At 66.1% G+C, this 21,987-nt stretch overlaps 4 protein-coding genes across 11 annotated transcripts; 2 read left to right on the top strand and 2 right to left on the bottom strand.

The window, feature by feature from the left end:
* Window positions 1–300: 300 nt before the first annotated feature.
* DBNDD1 (dysbindin domain containing 1) lies at window positions 301–4,044 on the bottom strand. 3 transcript variants are annotated; one of them, XM_040615435.1, is made up of 5 exons: window positions 3,698–4,039; window positions 2,507–2,623; window positions 1,422–1,568; window positions 929–1,069; window positions 301–850 (listed from the first exon to the last, which is right to left on the bottom strand). In XM_040615435.1, the coding sequence occupies exons 2-5, from the start codon at window positions 2,553–2,555 to the stop codon at window positions 690–692; spliced, it is 498 nt and encodes a 165-aa protein (XP_040471369.1). In that variant the 5' UTR covers window positions 2,556–2,623; window positions 3,698–4,039; the 3' UTR covers window positions 301–689. The 3 variants fall into 3 exon arrangements, with proteins under 3 accessions (XP_040471369.1, XP_040471368.1, XP_040471367.1); XM_040615434.1 differs by having other exon boundaries at window positions 301–1,069; window positions 2,507–2,619; window positions 3,698–4,044; XM_040615433.1 differs by having other exon boundaries at window positions 301–1,069; window positions 3,698–4,043.
* Window positions 4,045–4,105: 61 nt separating this feature from the next.
* On the top strand, window positions 4,106–12,658 carry GAS8 (growth arrest specific 8). Of its 2 annotated transcripts, XM_040615426.1 has the most exons (11): window positions 4,106–4,277; window positions 4,834–4,986; window positions 6,458–6,655; window positions 6,852–7,058; window positions 7,460–7,514; window positions 8,168–8,373; window positions 8,653–8,820; window positions 9,151–9,237; window positions 10,264–10,473; window positions 11,713–11,778; window positions 12,068–12,658. In XM_040615426.1, the coding sequence occupies exons 1-11, from the start codon at window positions 4,275–4,277 to the stop codon at window positions 12,215–12,217; spliced, it is 1,503 nt and encodes a 500-aa protein (XP_040471360.1). In that variant the 5' UTR covers window positions 4,106–4,274; the 3' UTR covers window positions 12,218–12,658. The 2 variants fall into 2 exon arrangements, with proteins under 2 accessions (XP_040471360.1, XP_040471361.1); XM_040615427.1 differs by lacking the exons at window positions 4,106–4,277; window positions 4,834–4,986; window positions 6,458–6,655; window positions 7,460–7,514 and having other exon boundaries at window positions 6,995–7,058.
* LOC121097959 (5-hydroxyisourate hydrolase-like) lies at window positions 12,651–16,520 on the bottom strand. Of its 5 annotated transcripts, XM_040615429.1 has the most exons (10): window positions 16,399–16,428; window positions 15,810–15,913; window positions 15,554–15,673; window positions 15,316–15,471; window positions 15,099–15,243; window positions 14,847–15,022; window positions 14,687–14,776; window positions 13,273–13,415; window positions 13,008–13,143; window positions 12,651–12,809 (listed from the first exon to the last, which is right to left on the bottom strand). In XM_040615429.1, exons 2-10 carry the CDS (start codon window positions 15,843–15,845, stop codon window positions 12,720–12,722), a joined length of 1,092 nt encoding a protein of 363 aa, XP_040471363.1. In that variant the 5' UTR covers window positions 15,846–15,913; window positions 16,399–16,428; the 3' UTR covers window positions 12,651–12,719. The 5 variants fall into 5 exon arrangements, with proteins under 5 accessions (XP_040471363.1, XP_040471365.1, XP_040471362.1 ...); XM_040615431.1 differs by lacking the exon at window positions 15,810–15,913 and having other exon boundaries at window positions 16,399–16,520; XM_040615428.1 differs by lacking the exon at window positions 16,399–16,428 and having other exon boundaries at window positions 15,810–16,106.
* Window positions 16,499–21,846, top strand: LOC121097957 (B-cadherin). Its single transcript, XM_040615425.1, has 15 exons — window positions 16,499–16,643; window positions 17,862–18,025; window positions 18,104–18,214; window positions 18,364–18,519; window positions 18,602–18,746; window positions 18,887–19,062; window positions 19,140–19,268; window positions 19,355–19,540; window positions 19,623–19,867; window positions 19,952–20,094; window positions 20,294–20,518; window positions 20,619–20,837; window positions 20,942–21,072; window positions 21,161–21,307; window positions 21,429–21,846. The coding sequence occupies exons 1-15, from the start codon at window positions 16,499–16,501 to the stop codon at window positions 21,639–21,641; spliced, it is 2,535 nt and encodes an 844-aa protein (XP_040471359.1). The 3' UTR covers window positions 21,642–21,846.
* Window positions 21,847–21,987: the final 141 nt, after the last annotated feature.

Raw genomic sequence — 21,987 nt, 5'->3', positions numbered from 1 at the left:
GCGCTGGGAGAGGCCGAGCCATCGCTCGGGAGCGGCAGGCCGGGGTCTACCCGCCGGGGCCGGGGCTCCGCAGGGCGGGAAGGAAGCACCGGGGCAGACCCTGGGCTGAGCCGCCCCGGCCCCGGGTGTGCGGGCGGGCCCCGGTGCCGCCCTGCAGGCCGCTGCGGGGCGCGTCGCGTTATGTGGCGTCATCAGCGTGCGGCGCGGCAGCCGGAGCGGCACCGGGAGCCGCCGGGTCCACCTCCCGGTGCCCTCTGCCCCACCCCCCCTTGCGGCGACGGAGACGGGCAGAGGCACGGCGGTGGTGGTCGGTCGGTTTTACCGGAACACAGCGCTGCTACATGAGGCCCAGGCGGGCACCGGCCGCGCTGGGCGGCCCCGGCCCCGCGCTGCGCCGGCTCCCCGCGGCGGGGACGGCGCTTGCCCCTTCCCTGCCACCCGCAGAACAGCGGGCACGCCGGCTTACCGGCTGTGCCCGGCCCCGGGCCACCCCCGCCGGCTGGCGGCCGCCTCTGCCCGGGGCCGGGCCGCGGTGCCCCGCCACGCCAGTCCTGTGCCCCGCCCCTGCAGGCAGGGCGGCGGGGACGGGCCCCAGCCGCGCTCGGGGCGGAGCCACCGGCCCCGGTGTGTCCCCGGCGTCCGTGCCCCGGTGTGTCCCCGGCGTCCGTGCCCCGGTGCCGGGGCAGCCCTTAGGGCTCCCGCGGCCGCTCGGCAGGCAGGCAGGCGTCCGGGGGTCCTGGTGGCAGCTCCGGGTCGCTGAGGTGCTTTTTCTCCCGGCCCTGCTCCCGGGCGCGGGTCCAGGAGGGCGAGCGCAGGTACCCGGCCCGCGGCACGGCCTGCAGCTGCAGCCCTGCAGGGACAGACGGCTCAGGGATGGACGGATGGACGGGCCGGGACGGACAGGCTGCGGCTGGCCCCACTCGCTCACCGCCGGGCAGTTCTCCGGCCACGTTCTCCTCGTCTGAGTCGGCGAAGACCTCAGCCAGCTCTTGGTCCGACACGTCGGTCAGCTCCGTCAGGTCCAGCAGGTCGAAGTGCACCTCCAGCGAGGAGACGCTGCTCAGGGGCTCTGCGGGCAGCCGGCCACGCTCGGGCACCCGGCCACTGCCCGATGGGGCACCCTGGGGACGGGCTGAGGGGCTGATGCTTGGGGACCCAGGCAGCCGGTGGGAGAAAGAGGGGCTTGGCAGGGGCAATGGCTGGCAGGGGAGCTCAGGGACAGGCAGGGGATGCTGGGGACAGGCAGGGACCCCAGGGACAAGCAGGGGATGCTCAGGGCAGGCAGGGGACCCTTAGGACAGGCAGGGGATGCTAAGGACAGGCAGGGGTCTGCAGAGGCTGGCAGAGACCCTGGGGACAGGTAGGGGACCGCAGAGGCCCCCAGGGACAGGCAGGGGATGCCCACACAGGGCCACACTCACGTCTGCGCTCGGTGACCTGCAGCAGGCTGGTGCTGGGGATGGGGATGCCACCCTGCTCCTCTGCGGGGGCTCCGGGGGTCTCTGGTGCTGGGCCGTGAGTGGGGGTCCCCACCGGGTGCTCTGTGGCCAGGGTCTCCTTGCCAAGCTCTGCCATACCCACATTTGCCATATCAGTGATGGCACTCCCTCCTGGAGCCCTGCCAGCCCCTCATGGGGTGTCATGAGGTGTCCTGGCAGGGAGGGACAGGGTCAGTGGGACCCCCAGAGGGGCCCAGGGGGATGGGTAGAGCTGCCCGGGGCCCCATGCTGGCAGCTGGCATCCTGCGACCCTGCCCCGCACAAGCCTTTTGTGTCGGTGAGACAAAAGCATGGCCTGTGCCGGAGCCCAGACAAGGGACTGTTTGTCTCCCCGCAAGAGCCAGCGGGGCCAAGGCAGCCGTGGTGGTGGCACAGCCGTGCCTGGGCACCCCTCAGGGGCAAGCGGGTGCTGAGGATGCTGAGGGAGCAGCAGCACCTGGTCCCCGGCCCACCCGAGGTTGGTGCTGAAGCAGGATTGACCCAGCTGTGCCCCAGCACCACGGGCCACGCCATCACCGTGCTGCAGTGTGAGATGGTACCGGGATGGGCTCAGCGTGGGCTGGGCATCTCCTTCCCCGTGGTGCCGGTGGGGCAGAGGACAGAAATTCCCCCGACCCGAAGGAGCTGGGATAGGGAAAGGGGCATTACAGGGAACAGTTTAGTTCCTCCTCCTGGCACACGGAGCTGCAGGGACACCCACACCCTGGCCCAGCACCGGCTTTGCTGCCTCCTGACCCCGCAAGGTGGGACCAGGCACCCCATGCTGCTGGCACCTTCCCTGCGGCTGGGAAATGGGGTTCCCACCCGCTGTGCTGCTGGGAAGAGCTCCCCGGGGTTTGGGGGGAGGGCACACGGGGGCTGCCCTCTCCTGCTGTCCCACCCCACAGATTGCCACTGTGCTCGGCTCCAGTGGAGCCGGTGACGTGGTGGTGTCACTACCCAAAGTGTGTCCTCCCCTGCCCACCAGCAGGCTCCTGGCCCCCCTCTGCCCCCGAGCCCCCACGCACCAGGGTGCTGGTCCCTGCCGCAGAAATCCCCTCTGGCCTCGGCCTGCATGGTCACACCGCGCCGCCAGCCACGCCGCCAGCCACACTGCCCCGCTCCGGCCTGGGCTCACCGGCTGCCTGGCGGGGAGCGGGACCAGCATCAGGGCTCCCTCCCGCACGCCGCTCTGCTGACTCACGTCAAACCGCAGAGCCAGGCAGCAACCGGCCCCGGCCACCCCACCACCACCGGCCACACTCCTGCCGCTGCCTGGCCCAGTGGCACTGTCCCCCCGAAGCGGTGGCCCAGGAGGGCACTGCCAGGGCTGACACTGTGACAGGGGTCATGGCACAGCTGTGTGCGGGCACACACAGGAGGGATGGGTGTGCGTGGGAGCCCTGGCACCACCTGTGTCACCAGGCAGGACCCCACTGCAGCCCGCTGCTGCAGCCCCCCGCTGCAGTCCCCTCCCAGTAGCAGGGCCCCCCCAGCTCCACTGGGACAGCCACCACCCCATCCCTGAGTGCCCCAGCCTGCCGCACTGCTCCACCAGCACTGGCACACCTGCACGGGGGGGGTCTGCCCCGGCACCCCCCTGCCTCTGCCTGCCCCACCAGCGGCACCCCGTACCCTGGGCTGGCTCCCCACTGCGCTGCCGCCCCTCCCTCCCCAATACCCTTTGCAGCCCCAGCTGCATCCCCCCATTACACCCCCCATTCCACACACCGTGTCGCATTCCCCCGGTTGCGCCCCCCGGTTGCACACACACCTCCGGTTGTACCCCGCTGTTGCACACACCCCCATTGCACTCCCCGGTTGCACACACCCCAGCTGCACACCCTGGTTGCAGCCCCCGTTGAACTCCCCTATTCCACACACCCCCGGTAGCAGCCCCCAGTCGCACACATCCCCGACTGCACCCCCCGGGGTTGCACCTCCCCATTGGACACACACACCCCGGTTGCACCCCCCCTCTGCACACACACACGGTTGCACACACCCCCATTGCGCACACACCCCCATTGCAAGCACACCCCATCGCACCCCCCCGCCCTACATCCCGCTGTGCCCCCGGCCCCTCCGCGCCCCACGGGGTCCGGCCCGGTTCCGCCCGCTGCGGGCTCCCGCCCGGTCCGTGACCACGGTGCTGGGCGCTCCGGTCCTGCCCCCTCGGCCCCCCCGCCCTCGGCCCGGCCCCCCCTCCCCGCCCTCACCTGCGGTGCCGGCCGCTCCCGGAGCCTCCATGGGCCGGGGCCGGGGCCGGGGCCGGTGCTGGGCGGGGCGGGCCCGGTGCCAGCCCGCAGCCCGCACGGTCCTGCCCGCCGCGGCGGGGGCGGGGCTGGAGGCGGGGCGAGGGGGGGCACAGGACCACCCTGCCCTGGGGGACCGGCGGCACCGCGGGTCCGGCAAGGGGAGGGGACACGGGGGGTGGCTGGCCGGGGGCGGGGACAGAGCTGCCCTGAGGGGGGGCACCACGCAGAACCGGGAGTGCGACGGGGGGCCCGGGCGTGCGGCGGGGTCTGGGCCGCGGAGGGGGGGGCCGGGGCACTGGGGGGACCGCAGCTGCGGGGCCAGGGGCCGGGGCGCGGCGGACGGGCAGCCCGGGATGCGGAGCGGCGGGGCCGGGCACGGCGGGGCTCCGGTTGCCCCCCCGCCCCGGGCCGGAGCCGGCCCCGCCGCCGTTGCTAAGGCGGGGCTTCGCGTTGCTAGGGGGCGTGGTCGACCCCTGCGCGCCTCTCGCGAGATTTACCCGCCCGTTGCCTGGAGACCGCGGCGTCAGCGGCAGCCGCCATGGTGAGAGCGGGGTCGGGCCGGGAGCTCGGGAAAAGGGAGCCCGGGGGAGCCTGCCCCTGCCCCTGCCTGGGGCCGGGAGGGCAGGCAGAGGGGCCTGGCCCCCTCATGGGGAGGGAGCCCGGAGGGTTGGGGGGCGACCTGGCCTGCTGTTGGGGAGGGAGCCCGGAGGGCTGGGAGGGGGGGCAGTTTGGCCTGCCTCGCTCTTGGGGAGGGAGCCCCCAGGGCTGAGGGGGCCCAGCCCGTGCTTGAGGAAGGGAGGGAGCCCCTTGGCACCATGCACAGCACTGCGGTGACACTCGTGAGGCATCTGTTTGGGTAGGTGTGCCTAGGGGTTCACTGCAGAGCTGAGCTGGCAGCGGCAGAGCATGAGCTACCGGTGTCCTGGGGGGTCTCGGAGGCTCCTCTCCAGGGACCGTCACTCTTCTTATCCTGCCTCTGCCGTGAGAGCAGGTATGCTTTGTGGCCTGGGGTGGTGCAGGGGCGCTGAGCAGCACAGCTTCCTACTGGCACCAGAGCCACATGCACGCACCATGTGCATTTTGCTTTCTTTCCTTAGGCACCTAAAAAGAAGGCAGAAAAGAAGACAGAAAAGAAGACAGAAAAGAAGACAGAAAAGAAGACAGAAAAGAAGACAGAAAAGAAAGTGAAAGGGAGCAAAGCTCCAGCAGTGGTGGATGGCTTGTCCCCAGTGGAGATGAGCAAGGAGCAGGTGAGAGATCCCCCATCTCCCAGACCACCCCCGGGTATGAGGGTGTTGCTGCTTGCAAGAACAGTGCTTGGGACCCCTGCTCGATGCCTGGCTCTGGCGACAACAGGTGGAAGAGGGTGACAAAGACAAGCAGTCAGGGTTCAGTTTGCAGCCTGACACCTGTCTGGGCTGTGTGTGGGGCTTCTCGCTGTCCCTGGAAGGAGCAGCCATCTCATCCTACCCTCCCTTGCGCTGGTCCGGGGCACACTGCTCTGCAGCCTTGTGCCCCCACTGCTTTCTCCCTGACTCCATAACCCCAGCACCCAGCTCAGCCAGGTGATGGGCTTAGCCTGGAGTTCTGTGATTACAGCCTGTTGTGCTCTCAGTGACGTTGCTGCTGAGGCAGGAGGCTCCCATAGGCTTGGGGAGGGCAGGCAGAGGTGGAAGGTGCAGCTGCTGCCCCTTGGTTGCTCCAAATCCAGCTTGTTTTGCTGGTTGTCCTACAAACAGAGGAGGACATGGCTGTGGCCTGGGGACCTCGCTCCTAGGATAAGATCTTGCACATCTCAGTGCAAGCAGTGTGCCCAAGTGGCCAAGAAGGCCAGTAGCACACTGGCCAGTACCAGAAATAGTGTGACCAGCAGGACTAGGGCAGCGGTTGTCCCCCTGTGCTCAGCACTGGTGAGGCTTTCCCTCCAATCCTGTGTTCGGTTTTGGTTCCCTCACTGCAAGGGGGACATAAAAGTACTGACATGCATCCAGAGAAGGGCAACGAAGCTGGTCAAGGGTCTGGAGCGCAAGTCCTCTGAGAAGCGGCTGAGGGAACTGGCGTTGTTTAGCCTGGAGAAGAGGAGACTGAGGGGAGACCTTATCACTGTCTACAACTCAACTACCTGAAAGGAAGTTGTCCCACCTTGGTCTCTTCTCCCAAGTGACAAGCAATAGGACAAGAGGAAACAGCCTCAAGTTGCGCCAGGGCAGGTTTAGATTGAATATTAGGGAAAGTTTCTTCACCAAAAGGGTTGTCCAGCACTAGAACAGGCTGCCCAGGCAAATGGTGGAGTCATTTTAAATGAGGGATTTAAAAGGTATGTAGATGTGGTGCTTAGGGACATAGTTTAGTGGTGGGCTTGGTGGCATTATGTTAATGGTTGGACTCTATGATCTTAAAGGTCTTTTCCAACTTAAATGATTCTATGATGCAGTAGTATTTAGGCACCTGAGAATGGTGTTAGCAGACACTGCGAGATGGAATATGAGAGCCCAGGCTACTTACAGTAGGATAAAGTTTTGTTACTCCTTTTCTAGAGGCTGATGGGTTCTGTCAGGCCCAGGGTGTTAGGGCTCCTCCCCTTCTCTCCTGCGCTTCTCTATCCCAGTAACAGCCACTGTGTCCTGCCAAGTTTGTGACATGGCTTGCCACGGGTGTCTTGCAAAAGCAGCTGTCCAAGGCCTCCTTGTCCCTTTCCCTCCTTTTCTCTTGGCTTTGCAGCTGCAGAAGCATGTTGTGCGCCTCCGGGAGGAGCTGGACCGGGAACGGGAAGAGCGCAACTATTACCAGCTAGAGCGTGACAAGATTCACACCTTCTGGGAGATCACCCGCCGGCAGCTGGAGGAGAAGCGAGCAGAGCTGCGGAACAAGGACCGGGAAATGGAGGAGGCAGAGGAGCGGCATCAAGCGGAGATCAAGGTGGGAGGGGAGAAAGCTCGGAGGTGTTGTGAGTGCCTCAAGCTCCTGGTGAGCCTCAGGCAGCTCTAAAGAGGAGAGGGAAAGAGGAAGAGGAGGAGGAGCTGGGTGGGATGCAAGCCAGGAGCATCTGGGCCAATATTCCAGCTCCGGGTGTCTCCTGCTGAAGCCCCTCACCTGATCCATGGCTCGTCTTTAGGTTTACAAGCAGAAGGTGAAGCACTTGTTGTACGAACACCAGGAAAACCTCACCGAGGTGAAGGTGGAGCGCACTCTGTCCATAAAGCAGGCCCAGAATGATCACTGGGCCCAGGAAATAGAGCTGCGGAAAGGCATGGGCTCCTTGAGAGTGGAGCTGAAGGAGCAGGAGCGGGCACATGAGGCGGTGGTGAAAAACCTGTGTCTGGTACGTCCTGGGCTGGGCCAGAGCTGTGTGAGGTACCTCTGCCATAGAGGGAGGTGGTGGGGCCTCAGGCTGAGCCCCCGCAGCCCCAGCTTGTGAGCATGAGCCTGCCTCCCTGGCTCTCTCCGTGGGGTGGGGTTCCCTGCAAGCCCTGGTAACCGATGCACTAGAAAGTCAGTGCAGGAATGGGGAGAAAGCATTCCTGGGTAGCTCCTGTGAAACTCCTCTCCTGCAGCAGGGAGCTGTGAGAGTAACTGGAGAACCTACAAGCTTCCTTTTGCTTGGATAATGTGGGAATGGTGGCATGGCAGGAGACTTTCCCAGGGAGCAGGAGAGAATCCCTTGGGATGTGGCTGACTCAGGATTTGGTTGTCTGCCTCTTATGCATAGTTTCTCCCTAACAGAAACAAAAGGAGGAGATCACCCAGCTGTGCAACGACTTTGAGGGACAACTGAAAGGTCAGGATGTGCATATAGGCTCTTCGTGAGCTCCCTTTGTCAGCGTGCAGGGGAAGGCTCCCCTGAGCTCTGCTGGGCTGCTGGTCTCCCTAGCAGAGCCTTAAGAAAGGAGGATGGTTTTTCCCTAGTTCTGGCTGTTTTTTCCCCCCGTTCTGGCCAGTTTTACCCCAATTCTTGCTCCTCTGTGCTCTGGGGCTGCTGGACCCCAGCATCGTGTGAATGGAACGAGGGCATGTGCCCGTGGTGCGGGCTGAGGGGTGCAGGCAGGGTGCCTGTCACTGCTGCCACACTGTACCACTGCAGGCAGCTGCCTGGTAGTACTTCTCCAGCCTGTGGAGTAGGGTGGCTGGAGGAGCCCTTGCAGAGTCCTCGCTCCAACGTCCTCCTTGGAGGACGTTTCAGGTTCACATGGACTGACTTGGAGCTTTTCCATGCCCTCTTTCCAAGGATGCTATTTCTGGGCTCTGCTTACCATGGTCCCAGCATAACTGTTCCACACGCTGGTGGCAGCTGCGGTGACGCTGCTAATCAGCATCTTGTCCTCAAGTAATGCCACAGTGGCATGCACCAGGCTGGTGCTGGCTAACAGACCTGGAGTGCATCACGTGGCGTCTCCAGGAGGTCCTCACTCGGCCCCCTGTGTGCTCCCCTAGAGATTGAGGCCAAGTACACCAAGAAGATGCAAATGCTGCGGGATGAGCTTGAATTGCAGAGGAAGACTGAGATCCACAACATGGAGGAGAGGAAGAACAACCACATCAGCGAGCTGATGAGGAACCATGAGAAAGCCTTCAGTGACATCAAGAACTACTACAGTGATATCACCACCAAAAACCTGGCCTTCATCAACTTGCTGCAGGTACTGTCTGCCCCTCTGCTGCAGCCTGCGTGGCCTGCAACGTCACCCTTCCACCATGGGACTGTGCCTCTGAGGATTTCACCCAGATCTGGCCAGTTCCCAGTGGTGATGTAGGTGCAGCCGGTCTCTTAAGGGTTTTACACTCTTACATGAGTGTAGTTCTAGAGCACAGGGAGATGGGTCTTGCTGGGCCAGCAGCGGGAGGGTATCCTGACAGTGTGGGAAGCTCTGAGAGGCAGGGCAGCCCCCAGGAGTTGGCACTCGTGTTCCCAAGAACAGGAGCAGATGGAGGAGGTGAAGAAGAGAGAGAATCACTTGGCAAAGGAGAATACAAACATACTGCTCCAGAACAACAAGCAGAAGGAGTCCCTACAGCAGGTCCAGGAACAGGTGTCTGAGCTGCGGAAGAAGTTGGCCCACTATGACAAGGACAAGGCAGCCCTGATGGTGAGTGGCCAGCCTTGTCCTGGCTCTTCCCTGGAGGGAGTCGCTCAGCAGTGACCTCTGCCGCTTGGCTTGGCCAGATGCCTGAGCAAAGTCCTTCAAGTCCCTCTCCACCCAGCTGGGTGTCTGTAAGATCTCAGGTGGGACTCCCGGGACTCTGGCAGCAAGAAACTGGAGTAGCCCCTGCTGCACAGAGGGAAGGGAGTTGGTGTTGGGTGGTGCTTGTTTTTTCTTACCCACATCTCTGCTGATCACTCTCCTCCCTTGCCAAAACACTTCCCCCCCACCTCCCAGAGAAACCCGTGCTCTTTAACTGTCCCTTCCCATTTGCAGAACACAAAAGCCCTTCTGAAAGTCACCCAGAAGGAACTGAAGGATCTTCGGTGGGAACACGAAGTACTGGAGCAGAGGTTTGTTAAGGTGAGAGCTGCAGGTGGGGCTGGGCATCCCACTTCCCTCTCCAAACTCTGTCCCCTCCACAGAGGACTGGGTGTTGAGGGCTTAGCAGAGAGTCTGCGCTTAGCCGAGGGCTTTCTGAAGCTCTAATCCAGAGCTGCGCGATAACTGCTGCTTCCAACAAAGCTTCTCACAGCTTTGGCGTCTCCCACGGTCAGCAGACAGGCCTGGCCTTGTACTTTGCTAAGCAGTCATGCACGCTCTGGCAGTTCCCTCCCGGCCTGCGAGGGACTGGCCGCAGCAGCGGCTTGGGGGCAGAGCCATGGGGAGAGATTGTCACAGGCCACCCCCAACCCTCCCTCCACCAGCCTCAGCTCGCTCCCTCCTTCTGCCAGTGTTGAGGGGTCGCCCCCCCCCCCAGCTTGTTGTGCCGGGGCAGCTCCAGATAAGTCCTGTAGACTGAGTTGTCTCAGACTCAGCCTTTTCCCCCCTGCGCCCCCCCGGCTAACCCAGATAAGTCTGCTGAGGCAGAAGGGAGCTCATTTGCAATTCGTAGAAATCCCCAGGAATATGAACATTGATCTGAGGCCTCGTTAACAATCCATCATTAAGGCAGCAACATATTCAGTGCATTCAGAAATAGGCTTTGGAGGAGAGATCGTGTCCTAATTAGGACACATTAACTAGCTGTGAGCCAGGGATTCCTGCCAGCTGCGAGGAGGAGAGACCCCCGTGTGCTGCAGGGCCCTCTCTGTGGTCTGAAATAGTGCCCAGCGGGCCCGCTGGCCCGTCCTGTTGGCTGCTGGGGTCATCCCATGTCCAGCAGGGAGGAGGAAGCAGAAGTGCAGGTGCTGAGGGGGTGCCAGCCATGCAGGGAAGCTGTGCTGCCACACCTGCCTGCCCTGCAGGCCGCAGGTGCTGCAGGCAGCGGCTGGGTGCTGGCTGGAGCAGGCAGGGCCGAGCTGCCGGACCAGTTTGATGCTAGCCCTGGGTGGCCGCCAGCCCGGGGGTCCTGGGGGTGGTGTGAAGACATGCTGTCTTTGGGAGCAGGTGCAGGCGGAGCGAGATGAGCTCTACCAGAAGTTCACCAAAGCCATTAACGAAGTGCAGCAGAAAACAGGGTTCAAGAACCTGCTCCTGGAGCGCAAGCTGAAAGGACTCCTCAGTGTCCTGGAGAAAAAGGAGGCGGAGCTCAGCGAGGTCCTTGCAGCCTCCAACCTCGACCCGAGCGCAATCTCCTTGGTCTCGCACAAGCTGGAGGTACCATGTGCCACTGTGGGGCTGAGTGGAGGCTGGCCTTGGGGGGCAGGGGCTGCTCAGGGCTGGTCACAGACCTTGGAGCGTGCCAGTCCCCGTCCTACATAGCTGTGGTTGCCACATCACTCATTCCTGGTGCTCCTGGGGCCATGTGCAGTGCTGCAGGGCACTCCGGCTCTCCCTTGAGAGCAGAGTGTGTGGGTGTCGGGGTTTGGCACTGATCTGTCCCTCAGGTGGGGCCTGTTTCGAGGAGAATGGCCCCAGGCCGAGCAGCGCTCCCTGGCACTCTGGTGCGGAGCAGCCAGCTGTGAGCAGGGGTCTGTCAGCAACACGGGGTGCTCTGTGCAGGGGCAGCCATAGCTGGTGAACCTCCCCTGGCCTCCCTGCCTGCAGGGAAGGCGCACCCGGGTTCCCAGGGGCTCAGCAGCATCTGCCTTGCGCTAAAAATACATACGCAGAAAGCCTCGGTGCAGAGACCCACATTCCTGGAGCCTGCCGCAGCCGTAACCGGAGAAGCAGCACTTGCTTGGGCTTGGGTTGAGACAGGGGACGTGGGTTCTGGGCTTGGCTTGGCCACCACCCTGGTGCCATCCCGCACCAGCCTGTCCCCATCCAGGTCCCCTCCGTGGCAGGTGGCACGAAGCTTGTGGGCACCCTCTTGCCGGGGTGCCCTGGGGGTGCATGCAGCAGCGGCCAGGCTTGGGGCCTGTAGGACAGGGCAGCGGATGTGGCACTTCTCTAGCAGGTGTCACAGCCGCAGGAAGGAAAACACATTCCTGGGAAGGCGTCACGGTGTCCAACTCTCCTGCAGCTGCTGGGGTCCAGGAATTCCTCTGCGCAGCTGCCTCCAGCGTCTTTGTGGGGAGCCTCTCTGTAATTCCCCTGGTGCCACAACGGCAAGGCGGTGCTGCTGGAGCAGGTGCTGCCATCGCCTCCCCTGCTGTGCAGCGGGGCAGGCGATGATGGCAGGGCTGTGCTGGCGCTTGTAGCGTTGGTCAGGGAGATCCCTTGCCTCTGCCTGGGGCTGGCTGTCCCTGGCAGTGTTAGCTCGAAGGGGGCAGGGTGGTGGCTGCCTGCCAGGCTGTGCTGCGAGCTGCTCCGCATGAGCTGGGCCCTGGTGCCAGCCCGGCAGCCACACAGCAGCTCCTCCGTGCACCCTGCCACGCTGCTCCCGCCTGTGCCACGGCCACCGTGCTGCCGAGGCTGAGCAGCCGCTGCCTAACGCACCGTCTCCCTTTGCAGGACATGCTCAATTCCAAGAACTCCACCATCAAGGACCTGCAGTTCCAGCTGGCCCGAGCCTGTAAGGTAAGGGAAGGGGCTGGGGGCGATGGCTGTGGCTTACCGGGGTGGAAATGGGACCTGCTGCCCCAGGCCATGCACAGAGTGCAGGGAAGGGGACTCGAGCAGCCCAGCTGAGCTGCTTCGTGCCCTGGGCCAGGCAGGCCCCAGCCAGGCCAGTGTCCCCTGCAAAGGCAGGCACGTTGGGTGTTCCCCACCCGCCCCGGTGAAGGGGCTGCAGGGAGCCCCTGCCCAGGCGTGGAGGGGCTGGGTTGGAGCTGGGCTTCGGGCTGACTGGGGAGCACTTCTCTTGCAGGCACACAATGACATGCTGCAGACGTTTGAGGCAAAGCTGACAGCCTTTGGCATCCCCCTGGACAACCTGGGCTTCAAGCCCCTGGTGAACCCCGTGCCGGGGCAGGTGCTGGGGCAGGGCCCTGCGGGACTCGTTGCTGTGCCCACCTGACCCCAGCCCCCACCGAGGGACCACTGTGCCACGCAGGGAGTGGGGCCGTGCCCCTCGTGCTCTGACAGACCCCAGCGAGCCTTCTGCAGGACCCAGAGGACCCTCTCTCCCCTCCCCAAGGGGCGTGTTTCCACCAGAGCAGCCCCCTGCTCCTGCTGCGGGAGATGCCGGCTGCAGGCAGCTGCCAGCCGGGGTGGCTCTGACCAAGTGATGCCAGCATGGCCCAGGACCACGGCACAGCTGGGGGGGTCCTGGCATCCCACACACCAGACTGGGTGGAGCAGGGGGCCCATGTAGGGCCCCCCCAGGCTCCTGAGCTGGCCTCCCTGGCTGTGTTGCCTCTCGGTCTCCCCTCCTCTCCCCGCCCCTGCTGAGAAGCCATTTGTGTACTGCCTCCGGGAAGGTGATTTTTTTCTTTTAAGACAAGCGGTGCTGTTTGAAGCCTTTAATGGTGTCAGTAGCGTAGTTTCCTGCGTCCCTGGGGGGAGGATGTGCCTTTCCCCTAACTGCCCCGGTACGTTGTGTAGGAGTAGGGGCTGATCAGCAGTGGGATGTGCAGCTTCTGGGAGGCGTCGGTGATGGTGAACACAACCTGGGGGAGAGTGAGGAGGCAGAGGCTGCGATTTCCCTCCGGCAGGCTCAGCTAGCCAGAGCTGGGCTCTGGGGGATGCTCGGAGTGGAGCCGGCAGCTCCCAAAAGCCTGGCTGCAGCACCTGGACCCCTGCTCCGGTCCCAGTGTGGTGGCAGCTGGCTCCTGGGGCCCCATCCACCTGCTCCCCGTGCTCCGTACCTCCACAAAGGGGTAGAAGCTGGCGTGCCCCAGGCCCTGCCAGTACGCTGCCGTCTCAAAGCGCAGCTTGTAGGTGCCGGCCTTGGCCTGTCCCACAGCCAGGAGGGGCAGGCAGCGCCCGTCCGCATCTGTCCACCTGCAATCAGAAGGAGCAAGCCCTGCCACCGCAGCCGTCCCCAGCTCCGAGGGACGCCCCTGGCAGCTGGCTCGCCAGGGAACAGGCACCAGCCTCCTCTGCCTGTAGCGCTGCCACCGGCTCTCCTACCTCTGCACCAGCTCCGTCCACTGCTGCCCCGGCTCCTGCAGCTGGGACAGCCGGATAGCCAGGCCCGCGGCCGGCAGCCCCGTCGCCGTGTTCAGCACGTGGGTGGTCAGGGGGCCATTCGCCATCTCGGGGGGGTCTTTAGCCTGGGGCAGAGGAGTAAGCGAGGCTGGGATGTGTGCTGGCAGCGCTGCCTGCCTCCCCGCTCCTCTGTGCCGCGGCTGCCCATGCCACAGCCGAGCCCCCAGCCCCTCTCCAGAGGGACCCTTGCTCACAGTACTGGTGTACCACCTCCCTGCAGCCAGGGCTGTCCCAGCAGAACCCTCTGTCCCCAGCACCCTGCTGTGTCCCAGGGCAGGGACACGTGTCCTTCCTGTGTCATGGGGCTCAGTTCCGTCGGTGCCAGGGCCCTGCCCACAGCCCAGCTGCCGCTCCCCCCCGGGCACTGCCGCTGCCTGCAGCATGGGCACCTGCCAGGTTGCTGCCAGCACAGGGGGGTGCTGCATGCCCGGGGCAGCACCGGGCCGCCACGCATCCGTCCGTCCCAGCGGGCCGTGGCATGGTGGCTGCAGCTGGCCTGCACCCAGGGAACAGCCCTGTCCCTGTCCGTGTGGGTGGACATTAACCCTGCAAGCACGCCAGAGCTCCTGGGGCCAGTGGTGCGGGGCCAAGGGCAGCGCTGGCGGGGGCAGCCGGGCCCCTTCCCCTCTGGGAGCCCCCAGATTGTGCTTGACAGGGTGGGAGCGCGACACAGGGGCTGCATCCTGCGGCTCCAGCACTGCTGCCAGCTGGGCAGGGCCAGGCTCCCTCCCTGGAGCGGGGCTGGCTCTTGCTGCGTCCCGGCACGCCAGCTCCAGGCCTCGGCTGCTGGCTGAAGCGAGGATGCCGGTGAGGCATGGCGGCGAGCACCAGTGCCCGGCTGCTTACCTGGCTTCCCTCCGTCCTGCCCGACCAGGAGCCCACAGCTGGTGACACTGTGCAAAACGCCATCCCCTGCACCGGCCACCCTTCCCAGCGCCGCAGCCTCTCCCCAGGGAGCTGGTGAGGCTGGATGCCGCTATCCCGGCACAGGCCACAGCAGCACCGGGCACTCCGCCCCGGCTGGGCCGAGCCAGCACAGGTGGCTTCCCCCTGGGAGGTGTGCCCCAGAGCCATACCAGCACCCACGCTCCAGCAGCACCGCGGCCCCGGGGTTGGTGGACCGGAGCCCAGTGGGACGTCGGGGCACCGGGCCAGGAGGAGCCACGGCAGAGCTGCCATCCCAGCCTCGCCTTCCTCCTTGGAAAGCGCCCGGAGCGCATTGGCGCTGCGGCAGACGGCCACATGGGCGCTGCCAGGAACCGGCAGCAGCTCCACCGTGGTGGACCCCTGGCTGTCCACCTGCCGTGGGGGCACGGGGGTGGTCTCAGCACCTCACCTGCACTTTAATGAGGACGGTGGCAGTGGCCTGCAGCCCGTACCCGTCCATGTCAGCCGCCTGGACCTCCAGGGTGTATTCAGGGACCACCTGCAGCGAGAGGCTGTGTCACCCCTCAGCAGGGGGGCGAGAGTCAGGTTTGGGGTGGCCTGGGGCTCACCTGTGCTACTAGCCCTGCAGCAGTCACGAAGATTGCCCCGGTGCTCGGGTTGATGGCAAACATGTGGGGCTGGGGCCAGCCCGGCGTCTGGCGCAGGATGGAGTAGAACACAATACCATTGTTGGAGTTCACCATGTCGTCCTGGTCCGTGGCCAGCACCTGCAGCACATGGGTGCCTGGCAGCAGGCAGTTATCGGTGACATGTCCCCTGTGCCCCCGGCGATGCCTCCTGCTCAGTGGCATCGCTCTCACCTGGCTCAGCCCCCTCCAGCACGGTGCCATTGAAAACTGCCTGGGTGAAGATGGGCCGGTTGTCATTCTGGTCTGTGACGGTGATGATGATCTCCATGGGGTCCTCCACAGGCTGCCCGTTGGCCGACACGGCGTGGGAGAAGAGCTGCGAGGGGCACCGTCAGCTCGTGTGCGGCCCCAGGGACCATCCCCTCCCCATCCCGGCCCCCCCACTCACGATGTATTTATCAATCTCCTCCCGGTCCAGCGGCTTCGTCACTTCCAGCCACCCCGTCTCCCGCTCGACAGTGAAGACGCCCACGGGGGGGGTGTCCGCCCCCTGCCCCGTGATGCTGTAGAAAACTGTGGTCTCCTTGTTCTTGTTGGATTTGATCTGGCAGCGCGGCAGAAGGGGGGGTTAGGGGGGTCCCAGTGCTCTGGGGACCCCCCCTGCCCTGCGCCCCGATCCCCTGTACCTGCACCAGCTTCTTGGGGAAGGGTCCCCGCTCGTTCTCAGGGCAGTTGATGGGGGGGATGACCCAGTCCCTCTTCTGCCGCTGGAGGCCATGGCCATGCTCAGGGAAGACCAGCATGTCCTGTGGGATGGTGAGTGGGGCTGAGCGGCTGCAGGGAGGGGGGCAGAGCGCTGCCCAGGGGCTGGGGGGGCTCTCCACCTGCCCCCCCGCCCCCCCAGATGTGCAGCAGCCCCCTGCCCCCATCGCATGGTCCTACCAGCAGGAGGAGGAGGGAGAAGGTGCAGGGTGACATGGCTCCAGCTGCACTGACTGCTCCTCTGGGTGCCAGCTGGGAACGTTGGCTGTGACCTTGGCCCAGTCCTGCCGGGAGAGGCAAGTGCGCAGGCGGGGGCCCAGCCGGCAGTGCCAGCACGGAAGGGGACCCGGGGGGACCCACGCAGGTGCCCAGCACACCCAGAGGTGGTGGTGGTGGGCTCCAGGCACCCCTCAACAGCCCCATGCACCGCAGGGTGCTGAGGATCCATTGGGCCCTTGGAGACACCACACCCAGTGGGCTGCAGCCCTCGGGCAATGCCCAGGGCCGGGTGCCCCCCCCCAGGGCGCCGGGAAGGGGGGCAATGCTGCGGCTGGTGCCCGACGGGACCCTCGGCAGGATGAGCGCCCCGATCCACCCGGCAGCGGGCCGGGAGGCGCCGGAAGAGCCGCCGGTGCCGCTGGGTGCTGGGTGTCCTGGGGGGTCCCCAGGGGTCGGGCTGCGGCACCGGGGGCGGGGGGCGTGGCGGGGGTCCCGGAGGCTCGGGGCGGGGGGGCCGCAGGCCGGGGCGGTACCTGCGCGGCCGCCTCACCTGGAACCAGCGCGCTGCGGCGGCGGCGGCGGCGGGCGGGGCGGGGCGGGGCGGGGCGCGGCGGGGCGGGGCGGTGACCAGCGGCGGCAGCGGACGGGCCATGCGGGGGCCGCGCTCCGGGCTCTGCCCGCTCTTCATCCTCATCATCCTCCTCCTTCTCCTCCCGCTCCTCCCGGCGGCCGCCGCCCCCCCGGCCCGGACGTGTGTTCCCCGGGGGCTGCGCCGCGGGCCGCTCCCGGCACCAGGTAACCGGCGCCGTCGGGGCGCGGCTCCGCCCGGCCCCCCGGGATGCGCAGCTGGGCCCGCACCGGGATCGGGGCGCCGGTGGGACGGGCGGGGTTGGGGGCGGCGGGACCCCCCCCTCGCTGCAGCGCTCGGTCCCGCCTTGCTCCTCCCGGGCTTGTGGGGCCGGCTGTGCCCCCCCCCTTCCCGCCCCGGGCCGTGGGGTCGGTGCTTTTCGGGGGGGGGCGGCGTTCCTAGAGGGTGGGGGCGGTTGGGGTTCCCGGGGAGCTGGGCCGTGGGCCTGGCGGGGCTCCTGTGCTCCCCCGGGCGGCCGGGGCTCGTTACAGGGCTGTGCCCCCCTGGGTGATGGGCTGCGGGTGCCCCCCGGCAGCGGGAGGTTGGGGCGGGGGGCTGGCCGCTACCGGCGCCCCTGGCCCAGCCATGGGGCACCCACCGGGGCAGAGCCGGGTCCCCGCAGGGTGGGTGCCCCGGGGCTGGGCTGGGACTTGCCGCCGCCGGTGCCGGCGGGTGCCCCGGGGCAGCGGGGCTGGGCTCGCCTTATGGCGCGGAGCACGGAAAGCACCTCTCGGGGAGCGCTCCGCCGGGCCCGCCGCTGGGGACCCCCTCGGTGGGCAGCATGGGGCCCGGGGCACCGGCGGGCTGGGCACGGGGGGGGGATCCTGACCCCGGGCGGCCCCTCGGCAGGGAGCAGCAAGCCGTGCCGCGGCTGGGGAGTGGGGCTGGGGGATGCCCGGGGCTCCTGCTGCTGCGGTGTGGGGCAGCCGTGGGGCACAGCCCTCCTTACCCCGCTCCCCGGCTCCCACAGCCCCGCTGCCCGTCCTCCCGGCCGCTCAGCCTCCGGAGCTGGCTGAGCCCCGATAATCCCCTAATCCTGCCTCTGGGCCGTGTCCAGCCCCGGCGATGCAGCGTGGTCCTGGGCGGGGGGGCTGTGCTGAGCCCCATGCCCTGGCCATGGGCGGCTGTGAGCCCCGAGGGGGGTGACACACCGGGTGGGAGGCCGGGGCAGGGCTCTGCCTGTTCAGGAATTTCCCCGTCATCTACAAAACAAAGCCGAAACTTCCAGCCTGCTCCTGCGCCGCTCCCGGCAGCCCCCGCCCGACCTGCTGGAGCCTGGGGGGCCGGGGGTGCTGGGACTGCTGGCGGGGGGCGGCGGGACGGACACACGACGACGGGCTGCGGGACGGGTCCCCCCACAGCCCCTGACCCCCTCCCTCTTGCAGCGAGCCCCAGCGGGACCGAGGAGCCCGACGTTGACGTTGGGGTGCAGAAGGATGGGGGCCCCGCACCACCTGGGGTGGCCAGGGTGCTCGCTGTACCCCCCCGGGGTGCTGCTGGCTGGCCAGACCCTGCCCCACTTCTTGCGCGGAGCAGGCGCTCCCCCCAGGTAACGCTGCCTGTCTGCCCCCCAAACCCTCCTGAACCCACCGGCTGGCTGCACGCTCACCTGCCCCCCCACCCCCAGGAGCTCCGTGGGGCTCGTGCCGCTCCCAGGAGGCAGAAGCGGGACTGGGTGATCCCCCCCATCAAGGTTCCTGAAAACGAGAGGGGCCCCTTCCCCAAAAAGCTAGTTCAGGTATGGGGGGCTCGGTCTGGACAGGGGGGTGGGGGCCCAGGCACCAATGTGGGTGCTGGGGAGGGGTCTGTCCCCCCTGTGTTGGGGCAGGGTGTGATGCTGCTGGGGGGGTGGGTTGCTGACTGCCCCCTCCCCGCGTCTGCTCCCAGATCAAATCCAACCGGGACAGGGACACCAAGATCTTCTACAGCATCACGGGGCAGGGGGCAGACGCCCCCCCTGAGGGCATCTTCACCATAGAGAAGGAGTCAGGCTGGATGAAGGTGACGCAGCCGCTGGACCGGGAGCGCATCGATAAGTATCACGTAGGTCCCTGCCAGGGGACGCCGGTGCGGCGCTGTGCCAGCATGCTGCACTGCTACGCCTGCTCACCCCTCTACCCCACAGCTCTTCTCCCATGCCGTGTCTGAGAATGGCAAACCGGTGGAGGAGCCGATGGAGATCATAGTCACGGTGACAGACCAAAATGACAACAAGCCCCAGTTCACACAGGAGATCTTCAGGGGCTCCGTGCCAGAGGGCGCTTTGCCGGGTAGGACCCTGTGCCACGGTGAAGCTCTGCCTCCCACTGGCCACGTCCCTTGGGGAGAGCCCTGGGACCGTCCCCATGGGGGATATGGGTGCTCTGTCATCCCCCCCTGCACCCCACTCATCAGGACATCCCATCCCCAGGCACCTCTGTGATGCAGGTGACCGCCACGGATGCGGATGACGCAGTGGAGACCTACAACGGTGTCATCGCCTACTCCATCCTCAGCCAGGAGCCACGGGAGCCACATCCCCACATGTTCACTGTCAACAGGGCCACCGGCGCCCTCAGCGTCATCGCCAGTGGCCTTGACCGGGAGGTGGGCTCTGTGGCACTGCAGGGTGGGCGGCCCCAGCCCCGAGCAGGGGGCTGACATAGTGTCTCTGTCCACCGCAGCGTGTGCGGGAGTACACGCTGACAGTGCAGGCGGCTGACCTGGATGGCGACGGGCTGACCACGACAGCACTGGCAGTGATCGAGATCGCAGACATCAATGACAACGCCCCTGAATTTGATCCTAAAACGGTAACGTGGGGTCCCCCCGGCAGGACCCTCTCCCCATGGGCTGGTGCCCGGCGGGCTGTGGTGCTGATGGTGCCTCCAAACCACAGTACGAGGCGGCCGTGCCGGAGAACGAGGCTGGGCGGGAGGTGGCCCGGCTGGCTGCCACTGACCTGGATGAGCCGAACACGCCGGCGTGGCGAGCCATCTACTCCATCCTGCGCGGCAACGAGGGAGGTGTCTTCACCATCACCACGGACCCCGCCAGCAATGAGGGTGTCCTCCGCACCATCAAGGTGGGTGTCCGTCCGTGCGTGTCCACTGTGTCCCACCTTGCAGCCCATGACGCAGTGCTGCCTGTCTCCTTCCCTCTCCTAGGGTCTGAACTATGAGGCCAAGAAGCAGTTTGTGCTCCACGTGGTTGTGGCCAACGAGGCCCCCTTTGCCGTGAAGCTGCCTACAGCCACCGCCACTGTGACTGTCAACGTGGAGGATGTCAACGAGGCACCTGTCTTCGATCCGCTGGTGCAGCTTGCCCAGGTGCCCGAGGACGTGCCGCCAGGGCAGACCCTTGCCTCCTGCATGGCCCAGGACCCTGACAAAGGCCAGGGGCAAAGGATCAAGTGAGTAGGGCCGGGGCTGGGGTTGAGGTCTAGGGAGTCCCCGCTACCCCTTGGCCATGGCACCAGCTCCCCTCTGCCCCCCAGGTACCTGGTGGGGCATGACCCGGCGGGCTGGCTGACCGTGCACCCTGAGAACGGCCTCGTGATGGCACGGGACCACCTGGACCGCGAGTCCCCCTTCACCAAGAACAGCACCTACACCGCCATACTGCTGGCCGTGGACGATGGTGAGGGCCATGAAAGGGGCCATTGTTCCCCCTTTCCCACGTGAGGGACGTGTGCTGCCATCACTGGGAACCACATCCTGGCTCCAGCACAGAGCAGTGCCAGGGGCTGCCTGTCGTCCTCCCCTGCTCCGGGCATCCCTGTCCCCAGGAGGGGCCTGGTTTTGGAGGATCCCCCCTCCAGTGTCGCTCCTCCCCGCAGGCTTGCCGCCCGCCACAGGCACCGGCACCCTGCTCCTCACCCTGCTGGACGTCAATGACCACGGCCCCGAGGCCGAGCCCCGGGACATCACCGTCTGCAACCGCAGCCCCCAGCCCCAGGTCCTCACCATCACCGACCGGGACCTGCCCCCCAACACCAGCCCCTTTCGTGCCGAGCTCACCCATGGCTCTGGGGACAGCTGGGCCGCGGAGGTCGGTGGCGAAGGTAATGTCGGGGGAGGGGAGCGGATGTTCAGCCTGAGACAGGCTGTGCTGTGGTGGTGTTACCAGTGTGTCCTCCGCTATGAGCCGCCCATCTCATGCAGGTGACACAGTCACCCTGCGGCTAGTGGCACCGCTGGAGCCAGATCTCTACAGTGTCTACCTGCGGCTCCTGGACCGGCCGGGCAAAGCCCAGCTCACAGTCATCACCGCGCGGGTCTGTGACTGTGAGGGGCCAACACAGAGCTGTCCCCAGAGATCCCAGCCTGCCACTGGCCTGCCCTTCGTCCTCGCTGCCCTGGGTGCTCTCCTGGCCTTGCTGCGTGAGTGGGGGGTCCGGGGGGTCCTGGTGCTGCGGGGCTGCACCCTGCTGTGGGGCAGAGCCCAGGGGGTGCGACCCTGCTGACGCCACTGCTCCTCCCCCCAGTCATGCTGCTGCTGCTGCTGCTCTTCATGAGGAGGAGGAAGGTGACGAAGGAGCCGCTGCTGCTGCCCGAGGACGACACACGGGACAATGTCTTTTACTATGGAGAGGAGGGTGGCGGGGAGGAGGACCAGGTGGGTGCACTGTGGGGGCTGGTGCCGGTACGGGCAGCCTGACCCTGCCCCCCCCTCCCCAACGTTTGTGTGTCCATGTCCCCCCCAGGACTACGACCTGCGACAGCTGCACCGGGGCCTGGACGCCCGCCCCGAGGTGCTGCTCCGCAATGACGTGGCCCCCACCCTCCTGCCGGCCCCCCAGTACCGGCCCCGACCCGCCAACCCCGACGACATCGGCACCTTCATCGAGGAGGTGAGCCCCAGCCTGTGTGGGGACCGGGGTGGTGGTTTGGTGCTGTCCCCCACACCCGTGCAGTGTCCCCAGCCTGGGGGGGGGGGGGGGACAGGCACTGACCCCTCTGCCCCCCACCCAGAACCTGAAGGCGGCAGACACGGACCCCACGGCCCCCCCCTACGACTCCCTGCTGGTGTTTGACTACGAGGGCAGCGGCTCAGAGGCCACCTCGCTCAGCTCCCTCAACTCCTCTGCCTCCGACCGCGACCAGGACTACGACTACCTCAACGACTGGGGCAGCCGCTTCAGGAAGCTGGCAGACCTCTACGGCGGCGGGGAGGACGACGACTAGGACCCCTCTTCCCCCTGCCCCATGCCTTACCGCTGCCTGTGCCTTGGGGCTGCCCCGTCCTGCTGTGCCCCCTCCCCAGCGGCAGCCCCCTCGCCTTCCTCTCTGTTTTTCTTCTTCTTTTTTTTTTTTTTTTTATTTTTATTTTTTAAATGTATGAAATAAAGGTAGTGTGATGCTACGGACGAGGTGAGCAGGTGCTGGTGTAAGTTTTAATAAAGGATGTGGTGGCTTTTTTTAGATGCTCCAGCTTCTGCATGGCTTTGTGCCCTAGCTGAGGGGGAGCCAGGAGCTGCTGCCCGCCCTGGGCGTTGGTGCTGACCCCAGCCCCACTGTGCCCCCCCAGCCC

This window comes from Falco naumanni, chromosome 15 (assembly GCF_017639655.2).
Source record: "Falco naumanni isolate bFalNau1 chromosome 15, bFalNau1.pat, whole genome shotgun sequence".
NCBI classification, from domain to species: Eukaryota; Metazoa; Chordata; class Aves; order Falconiformes; family Falconidae; genus Falco; species Falco naumanni.
The sequence above is the reverse complement of the archived record's forward strand: the minus strand, read 5'-3'. Positions and strand labels throughout refer to the sequence as shown.